This window comes from Orycteropus afer, unplaced genomic scaffold (assembly GCF_000298275.1).
Source record: "Orycteropus afer afer isolate SDZICR_OR568_19922 unplaced genomic scaffold, OryAfe1.0 scaffold00376, whole genome shotgun sequence".
Classification (NCBI taxonomy): Eukaryota; Metazoa; Chordata; class Mammalia; order Tubulidentata; family Orycteropodidae; genus Orycteropus; species Orycteropus afer.
This window is the reverse complement of record NW_006921963.1, coordinates 3,169,035-3,179,055: the sequence shown is the minus strand read 5'-3', so window position 1 is coordinate 3,179,055 and position 10,021 is coordinate 3,169,035. Positions and strand designations below refer to the sequence as shown.

At 38.3% G+C, this 10,021-nt stretch overlaps 1 protein-coding gene across 1 annotated transcript in view; it reads left to right on the top strand.

The window, feature by feature from the left end:
* The window catches only part of LOC103207552 (phospholipid-transporting ATPase ABCA3-like), a gene marked incomplete at its 5' end in the record, with an annotated part of 194,612 nt that overhangs the window by 73,480 nt on the left and 111,111 nt on the right, over positions 1-10,021 (top strand). The window contains 2 exons of the mRNA XM_007953202.1: positions 6,481-6,727; positions 6,849-7,053. Of these exons, the coding sequence (XP_007951393.1) occupies positions 6,481-6,727; positions 6,849-7,053 (452 nt within the window). The remainder of the gene's footprint in view (positions 1-6,480; positions 6,728-6,848; positions 7,054-10,021) is intronic.

Genomic DNA, 10,021 nt, shown 5'->3' with positions numbered 1-10,021 from the left:
ATGCAGTGTCCCATGGTGGTGTTCAAATTAGAGCCTCCTGATCTATTTACACGTTCCTCGTGAGCACAATTAAGTGTCCTAGAATTCCCATGTCATCCATAATTTGTTATGATCCACATAGTCAAATGCCTTTGCGTAGTCAATAAAACACAAGTAAACATCTTTCTCGTATTCTTTGCTTTCACCCAAGATCCATCTGACATCAGCAATGATATCCCTAGTTTCACATCCTCTTCTGAATGCAGCTTTCATTGCTGGAACTTCTCTGGCAATATACTGCTACAACCATTTTCGAATTATCTTCAGCAAGATTTTACTTGTGTGTTATATTAATGATATTGTTTGATAATTTCCACATTCTGTGGGATCACCTTTCTTTAGAATGGGTACAAATATGGATCTTTTCCAGTCAGTTGGCTGGCTAAGTAGCTGTCTTCCAAATTTCTAGGCATAGACAAGTAAGTGCCTCCTGTGTGGCTTCCTTTTGTTGAAACATCTCAATGCATATTCTGTCAATTTGTGGAGCCTTGTTTTTCGCCAATTCCTTCAGTGCAACTTCGACTTCTTCCTTCAGTGTCATTGGTTCTTGAACATATGCCACCTCCTGAAAGGGATGAACATCGACCAATTCTTTTTGGTACAGTGATTCTCTGTATTCCTTCCATCTTCTTTTGATATTTCCTGTATCATTCAATATTTTGCTCATAGAATATTTTGGTATGGAAACTTGAGGCTTGATTTTTTTCTTCAGTTCTGTGAGCTTGAGACATGTGGAACGTGTTCTTCCCTTTTGGTTTTCTAACACCAGGTCTTTGCACGTTTCCTTATAATAATTGTCTTCTCAAGCTGCTCTTTGAAATACTCTGTTCAGCTCTTTCATATTGTCATTTTTTCCATTTGCTTTGGCTACTCTGTGTTCAAGGGTAAGTCTCAGAGTCTCTTCTGACATCCATTTTGGTCTTTTCTTCCTTTCCTGTCTTTTTAATGACCTTTTGCTTTCTTCATGGATGATGTTCTTGATGTCATCCCACAGTTTGTCTGGTTTTTGGTCATTGCTGTTTAATCTGCCAAATCTGTTATTCACATGGTCTCTAAATTCAGGAGAGATATAATTAAGGTCATATTTTGGCTGTCGTGGACTTTTTTTAATTGCCTTCAGCTTCGATTTGAATTTGCATATGAAGAGTTTATGTCTGTTATGTAGTCAGCTCCTGGCCTTGTTTTGGCTGGAGATATTGAGCTTCTCCATTACCTCTTTCCACAGACGTAGTCAATCTGATTCCTCTGTACTCCATCTGGTGAAGTCCACATGTATAGCCATTGTTCATGTTGATGAAAAAAAGCATTTGCAATGAATACATCATTGGCCTTCCTAAATTCTATCATGCAATCTCCAGCATCATTTCTATCACCAAGACCATATTTTTCAACTACCAGTGATTCTTCTTTGTTTCCAACTTTTGCATTCCAATCTTCAGTAATAATCAACACATCTTGATAGCATGTTCAGTCAATTTCAGACTGCAGAAGTTGGTAAAGATCTTCAGTTTCCTTATCTTTGGCTTTGGTGGTTGGTGCATAAATTTGAATAATAATAGTATTAAAGGGTCTTCCTTGTAAGATATTATCCTATCACTGACACCATTGTACTTCATGATAGATTGAAACATTCTTTGTGACCATGAATGTCGTGCCATTCCTCTTCAATTTGTCATTCCTGGCATAGTAGTTCATATGGATGCCTGATTCAAAATAGCCAAAACCAGTTCATTTCAGCTCACTGATGTCTAAGATATCAATCTTTATGCCTTCCATTTCATGTTTGACAACTTCCAATTTTCCTAGATTCATACTTCATGCATTCCATGTTCCTGTTTTTAATGGATGTTTGCAGCTGTTTCTCCCCATTTTGAGTTGTGCCCCATCAGCAAATTGAGGTCCTGAAAGCTTTATTTCATCCACTTCATTAAGGTTGACTTTGAGGAGGCAGCTCTTCCCCACTCGTATTTTGACTGCCTTCTGACCTGAGGGGCTCATCTTTCAGCACATATCAGACAATGTTCCAGGGCTGTTCATCATATTTTCCAGTAATAGACACTGTTTCACTGCTATTAATAAGATTTTCACTGGCCAATTCTTTGAGAAGTGAATGGCCCCTTCCTTCTTCCAAGTCTGTCTTAGTCTGGAAGCTCTGTTGAAACCTGTCCACCATGGGTGACCCTGCAGGCATTTCTAATACCGGTGGCATAGCCTCCAGCCTTACAGCAACACACAAGCCACCACAGTAAGAGAGACTGACAGATGAGTGGTGGAGTGGTTGGACTTAGTAGATGAAAACTTTAAACCAAATATTACAAATATTTGTGTCCATTCCAAAGATGATCCAACTAAGAGCAGAAATTATTGAACAATACCATTAACATCATACACAAGTAAAATTTTGCTGAAGATAATTCAAAAACAGTTGGAGCAGCATATTGACAGGAAACTGCCAGAAATTCAAGCCAGATTCAAAAGAAGACCTGGAACAAAGAATATCATTGCTAATGTCAGATTTTGGCTGAAAGAAAAGAATATCAGGAAGATATTATCTGTGTTTTATTGACTATACAAAGGCACTTGACTGTGATGACATAACAAATTATGGATAACATTGCAAAGAATGGGAATTCCAGAACACTTAATTGTGCTCATTAAAAAAAACTGTACATAGACCAAGAGGCTGTCATTTGAACAGAACATGGGACTACTGCATAGTTTAAAATCAGGAAAGTGTGTGTCAGGGTTGTATCCTTCCACCATATTTATTCAATCTGTGTGTTGAGGAAATAATCCAAGAAGCTGGACTATATGAAGAATGCAGCATTAATATTGGAGGAGGACTCATTACCAACTTACAATATGCAGAAGACACAATCTTCCTTCCTGACAGTGAAGAAGACTTGAAGCACCTACTGATGAAAGGACTAATCCATGGAAATGGTATCATGCTTGGTAAAGTAGAGTCAGAGAAAAATGGGAAGATCCTCAGTGAGATAGATTGTCACAGTGGCTGTGGTGGTGGGATCAAGCATGGCAACAATTGTGAGGATGGTGCAAGACCAGGCAGTGTTTCATTCTGTTGTAAATAGGGTCATTATGAGTCAGATCCAACTTGATGGTACCTAACAACAACAACAACATTATAAATATGTTCAAACAACTGAAGAAAGTATGTTTAAATAATTAAAGCATAGGAACTATATCTCACCAAATAAGAAATGAAAGTTTCACTAGAGATTCTTCCCAACAAATTTGAATTGTCAGAATAATCAGATAACTTAAATCAGTTGAGATATAGCTGTAGAGTAGGAAAATGAAGGGGAAAAAAAACAGTTTCTGAGGCCTGTGAGACAACATCAAGCATACCAACATATGCATAATGGGAACCCCAGTGGATAGAAAGGGGCAGAAAAATATTGGAATAAAATAATGATTGAAAACTTCCCAAATTTGATGAAAAACATTAATTTACATATCCAAAATATTAATGAACTCCAAGTAAGAAAAAAATAACAGATATCAACACCCATACACATGGGAGCTCTGGTAGTGTAGTGCCTAAGGAACTTGACTGCTAACCAGAAGGCTGGCGGTTCAAACCCACCAGCCACTCCTCAGAAGGAAGGTTGGACAGTCTACTTCCACAGTGATACCACCTCAGAAACCCAAGGAGGGGTTGCTATGTGTTGGATCTGACTTGATGGCACATAACAACAACATACACATCATAATGAAACAAAAGTCAAAGACAGAGAAACTCTTGAAAGCAGCAAGAGAAAAATGACTTTACATATACAAAGTATCCTCAATAAGATTAGCAACTGACTTTTTATCAGATACCATGGCCAGAGACAATGCGATGATACATACAAAGTCTGAAAGAAAAAAAAATTGTCAACCAGAAATCCTTAATGAAGGAAATCTTTCCTTCAGAAATGAAGAAGGAGTAAAGGCATTCCCAGATAAATAAAAACTGAGCAACTTTGTTGCTGGCAGACTAACTGTATAAGAAATAGTAAAGGGAGTTCCTTAGGCTGAAATGAAAGAATAGTAGACAGTAACTCATATCTATATGAAGAAATAAGAGAGTATATGAAGAAGAACGTGGCATCAGGATTGGAGGAGCACTGGTTAACAACCTGTGATATGCAGACAACACAACCTTGCTTGCTGAGAGTGAACATGATTTTGAAGCACTTACTGATGAAGATTAAAGACTACAGTCTGCAGTATGGATAACACCTCAACATAGAACAAAAATCCTCATAACTAGGCCAATAAGCAGCATCATGATAAATAGAGAAAAGATGGAAGTTGTCAAAGATTTCATATTGTTTGATTCCACAGTCAGCACCAATGGAAGCAGCCCTGAGGAAATCAGACGATGTAGTGACTGGGAAAATCTGCTGCAAAAGACCTCTTTAAAGTGCTGACGAGCAGAGATGTCTCTTTGAAGACTAAGGTGAGCTTAACCCGAGCCATAGTGTTTTCAGTCACCTCATATGCATGTCAGAGCTAGGCAATGAAAAAGGAAGACCAAAGAAGAGTTGATGCCTTTGAATTACGGTATTGGTGAAGAATACCGAAAATACCATGGATTTGCAGAAGAACAAAGAAATCTGTCCTGGTTAAGTGCAGCCAGAATGCTTCTTGGAAGTGAGAATGGTCAGACTTCGCCTCACCTACTTTGGTCATGTTGTCAGAAGGGACCGTTCCCTGCAGAAGGAGATCATACTTGGTAAAGTGGAGCCAAAACCAAAAAACCAAACACGGTGCCGTCGAGTCAGAGCCAACTCATAGTGACTCCTCCTTGGATTTCCAAAGCAGTGTCACTACAGAAGCCCAATCTTCCTTCCAAGGAGTGGCTTGTGGGTTTCAACCACCAGCCTTCTGTTTGGCAGTCAAATGCCTTAGGCACTACACCACCAGTGGAGATGTATTGACACAGTGGCTGCAATGATGGGCTTAAGTATAGCAAGTATTGTGAGGCTGGTGCAGGACCAGAAAGTGTTTTGTTCTCTTATACATAGGATACCTGTGAGTCAGAGCCAAATCAATGGCACCTAACAACAACAACAGCAAAGATAATTATGTGGTTAAATACAAAACGCACTATAAACATATGTTTTAACTATTTCTTCCTCCTAACTTATTTAAAAGACACCGGAAAAATAGTCATTATAAAATTGCATTATTGAATTTATATCATATAAAGGTATAATTTGTATTACAGTAATATTGCAAAGGAGGAGGGAGGAAAGAAGCTAATTTGGAGCAAAGTTTCTGTATGTTATTGAAAGTAAGTTAATTGTCATCTGAACTAGATTGTTTTACGTTAAGATGCATATTGTAATCCTCCATGCAACCACTGAGAAAATAACTAAAAAAATTAAGAAGGAAAGAAAGGAGCTTTATGGTACCCTATAAAGTAAATGCTTAGTACAGAAAGGTATTAATAAACAGGAACAAAAAGGATATAATACATACAGAAAATAAATAGCAAAATAGCAGACATGAATCCTAGCATATGAAAATTATAGTATATGTAAGTGGGTTAAACACCCCCATTAAAAGACAGAGGCTGTCAGACTGGATTTTTTTTTTTTTTTTTTTTTTTTGAGGACCCAAATTAGATGAAATGGACAAATTCCTAGAGGAAAAAGTAATTATCAATACTCACAATAGTGTGAAAAAAATAAAATATTTAGGAATAAATTTATTAAAAGGATTGCAAGATTTGTATGCTGAAAATTACTAAATATTTTTAAAGGACATTAAAGAGTTTCTAAATACGTGGAAAAGGAGCTCTGGTGGCACAGTGGTTATTGGTTGGTAGTTCAATCCCACCAGCTGCTACGCTGGAGAAAGATATGGCAGTCTGCTTTCATAAATGTGTACAACCTTGGAAACCGTATGGAGCAGTTCCACTCTGTGCTATATAGTCACTATTAGTCAGAATCAGCTTGACAGCAGTGGATCTGAGAAATACGTGGAGAGGATTAAATACTATGGATTGGAAGACCCAGTATTATTAAGATGTCACTTCTCCCCAAATTGATCTATAAATTCAATCTCTACCAAAATCCCAGTAGGTTTTTTTTTTTTCCAGAAATTGTATATCGAAGTACAAATTACCTAAAATAGCCAAACAGTTTTGGAAAGAAAACAAATTATATTTGTTTTGGTTAGAAAAAGAGCAAGAAATTTTTAGTAATTTTTTTTTTTTTTTCCTAGTTGTTGTCTATATGGTGAGAGTATTGTAGGATTAGTGATGGGGGTAGAATTCTTGAGAAAGCAAAGATTTGAAATAACCATTGTGGGAACTTGGAAAGGGAAAAGAGAACAGGAAAGCAAAATGTGTTACTTCCTTTTCAGCATGCATAGTAACTGATATATTCCCATGTCAACTCACTAACCCAGTTTCTTTCTTTATTCTAGGTAACATTATGAATTATTTATTGGAAAGTAAAGAGTGTCAGAACTTCTGCATCATAGCACTTTCCATTAAAGTTAAGCAAGACAAAATAGTTTTTACTATTTTGTTCAATAATTTGGCATACCATTCAGCTGCAACATCCCTCGCGGTGTTAGACAACATTCTTTTTATGTCACTTTCTGGCCCCAATGCTTCCATTAGAGTCACAAACAAGCCTCAGCCTCTCCCTCTTCATGGTGCTAACATAGTGTATGTATGATTTTCCTTTCGCTGGAATTAAAACTTACTATATTCCCCTGTTGTCTGGCCATATACATTTGAAAATAACTATTGAAATCAGCTTTTTCCACTTCTATTTAATTTTCTGTAGGCCTGCAAATGGAATACAAGTAGCATTATGTTTGTCTTTGGGCATGGCTCTTTTGGCCAGTAGCTTTTGTCTTCAGACAGTGACTGAGACAATCACTAAGGCAAAGCACATCCAGTTTGTGAGTGGAGTCTGTGTTATTACTTACTGGCTCTCTGCTTTGTTATGGGATCTTACGTGCTTCTCCATTCCCTGCTGCTTACTACTGGTGAGTGTTAGCTGAAGTTGCGTGAAAGCTCATTTTCCTTATGGCTTCACAGAAAATTCTTGTTCTACTAATTGTATCTTAAAGTTTGTCAAGAAATTTGACATTCTGATGGCTTATTATGTCAGAGTGTGTATTGTGAAAATTTCATTATGAAAACATTCTTCCTCATATGCTTTCAATGTTTTTTTTTTGGGGGGGGGTTTGTTTGTTTGTTTGTTTTTTTTTTGTATTTGCTCAACAATATGCCCTAACCAAAAACTGCTCTACAAGTGGAAAGGTTATTACTTGTCCCTCAATAATCATAATAGCGAAGCCTCTGCACACTAATTTGCAATGATGAGCTCTCTGGTGAAAATGGATAGGAGCATACAACTTAGAAGCAAGATTTATGTGAGACTTCCTGATAATGTTCACCCCTCATTTTCATACCCAAAATCCAAGATGGCTAGATTTGTAAAGCAGAACTCAGCCACTCAATTGTAGACAATGAGAAAGTGGTATAGGGAGTGAGCTTGTAAGGATGCTCTTGCTGTTGTTATGTGCCATTGAGTCATCTCCAACTCATGCGTACCCCTCCTTGGGTTTCCGAGGCAGTATCACTATGGAAGTAGATTGCCCAATCTTCCTTCCGAGGAGTGGCTGGTGGATTTGAACCACCAACCTTCTGGTTAGCATTCAAGTGCCTTAGACACTATGCCACCAGAACTCCCTGTAAGGATGCACAGCATCTTTTAATGTGATGATTTTGCTCATTAGCAATCTGTGTTAACTTCTTATGTCTTGTATGCATGGTGTGTTGTGGGTAAGAGAGGTGTGAGAGCTATCTAGTTAAAAGTGATTTAGAACAATGGATAAAGAAGATAAAGTCTTTGTCCTTCCATAGGTACTGGGGATATAAATATGAATAAGCTAGTGTAGCAGTTCAGATAGTTCACAGTGGCCATGGGGTCCATCATAAGTTGGAGCCGATTCAGTGGCAACTAACAACAAAGAATAACTGGCATGAAAATAAATCTTTATAAAAGACCATTTTAATTACTGTAAGAGTGACTGACCAATTCCTAAACAAACTACACTATGGAACAATAAAATTATTTTTTAGAGAATAAAGGAGAAACTTTTTTTGTAAGTTTGCCTCCCAGAAGCATAAGAAAACTCATGATTATTGCACAGGAGCCCTAAAATTGGTTCAGAGGGAGAAACAAGATACCAGCAGTATTAACAACTTCTCAGAGGGCTCAGAGGGGACCAGAGAGCTGACAGGTGTGGGCAAAGGTCCACGGTAGAAGTGTGGGAAGCATATACTGTGTGCATAGGAGCCCCACGGTAGAGAGAGCAGAGCAGCATGTCCTTCTTAGAGAACAAGCAAGACTATGGTTGGGAGTCTCCAGGCCAGTCTCTTCTGCTCACAGCTCACCAGCCAACTAGCATGGCAAGGGCAGACCACTTTCCCTTATGAAATCTACTTTCACCACAGGAACTGAGGTAGCTGGTCCAGGCACCATCTCTGGCTTCACTATCTCCTGTCCATGTAGTACAGTACTGGAATTAATGAGACAACCCCTGAATCTTTTCATCTCCATGGCAATGTTCCATTATTTCTCTAGTTCTTTAAACTTGTCTGTCAATCCAGCTATCATTTCCTGATTAACAGAAAAAAAGAAGCTGTGGATAAGAACATCCATTTTTAATATTTATACCAATATTGCTGTTTATAGCTCATGGGAAAAGTTACTCGTTTTGTACTTTTAACATGTTTTGTCATTTAAGGAGGAACCTTGGTGGTGCAGTGGTTAAAGCACTCGTCTGCTAACCCAAAGGTTGGCGATTCTAACCTACCTGTTGCTTGGCAGAAGGAAGATGTGGCATTCTGCTGCTGTAAGAATGACAGTCTTGTGCAGCAGTTCTAGTCTGTCCTGTAGGGTCGCCATGAGTCAGAATCAAATTGATAGCAATGAGTTTATGCCATTCAAATTCCACAATAATTCTCTGAAGTAACTTTAATTTATTGCATTTGTAGGCAAGGATACTGAGGTCCAGAGAAGGTAAGTTACTTACCCAAGTTCATCCAGGTAGTACATGTCAGAACCCTCACTGGGGTGATTCCAGAGCCCACTTATACATTCAAAGTCAGCCTGGACAATGTACTTTCAGTGTACTTCTGCTTTCATATTTACATTATCTTCCATCTTAACATCTTACTCTGACTTTGATATCTGCTTTTTCATCCTTTTGGTCTTTGGTATCTCCCTCTCTCTCCTCGACCCAAGATTCCCCTTCATGATTCTCAGACTGAGGTTCACCATATGGATTCTTGGCTCTGCTTGCTTCTTTTACTTTGCCATTCCCTTACTTTAAATGAGGATTCCCTAACCTTGCTGCAGTTGAACTTGTTCTTGGACCACCATGAGAAGGCCAAGATTACATCATTTTGCCTGGCAGCCAGGTTCCTGTTTCACTCTTTTCTCTACCTGTCAAATTAAAAAGAAGGTGATTTTACTCACTGCTCATATGTCAGAGACAATTTTGTTGCTGTTTCCAACCCCTGAAGAACTACCTTTCCCACTACTGTTTTAACTGATACCCCAGGACATTTTTAGTGGACTTCAGTCAATTCCTGTCCCATCTGCTATGAGTCAATACATACATGAAGACTCTGGAAAGTTAAACAAGTAACTTTTCTAATTAGTCATGGTGAGGCATCCCCCTCATTCAGCCTGTAAGTCTATCTTCATGAGCCCTAAATGGCATACCATTCTAAAGGACACATTTGAAGTTCCACCTTCCAGAATATGTAGGATTAATAATTATAATGAATGTTAAAATTACTGACTTCCCCATGGAGTTAGACAGCTAAGTCAACGTCACATTAGAGGTATGCCTCCTGGCTCAGTATCGTACAGTTCAGTTCTCAAAGGTCTTCAGGACCTTTTCCTCTTCAGACTATGTATCATCAGGCACAGCTTAC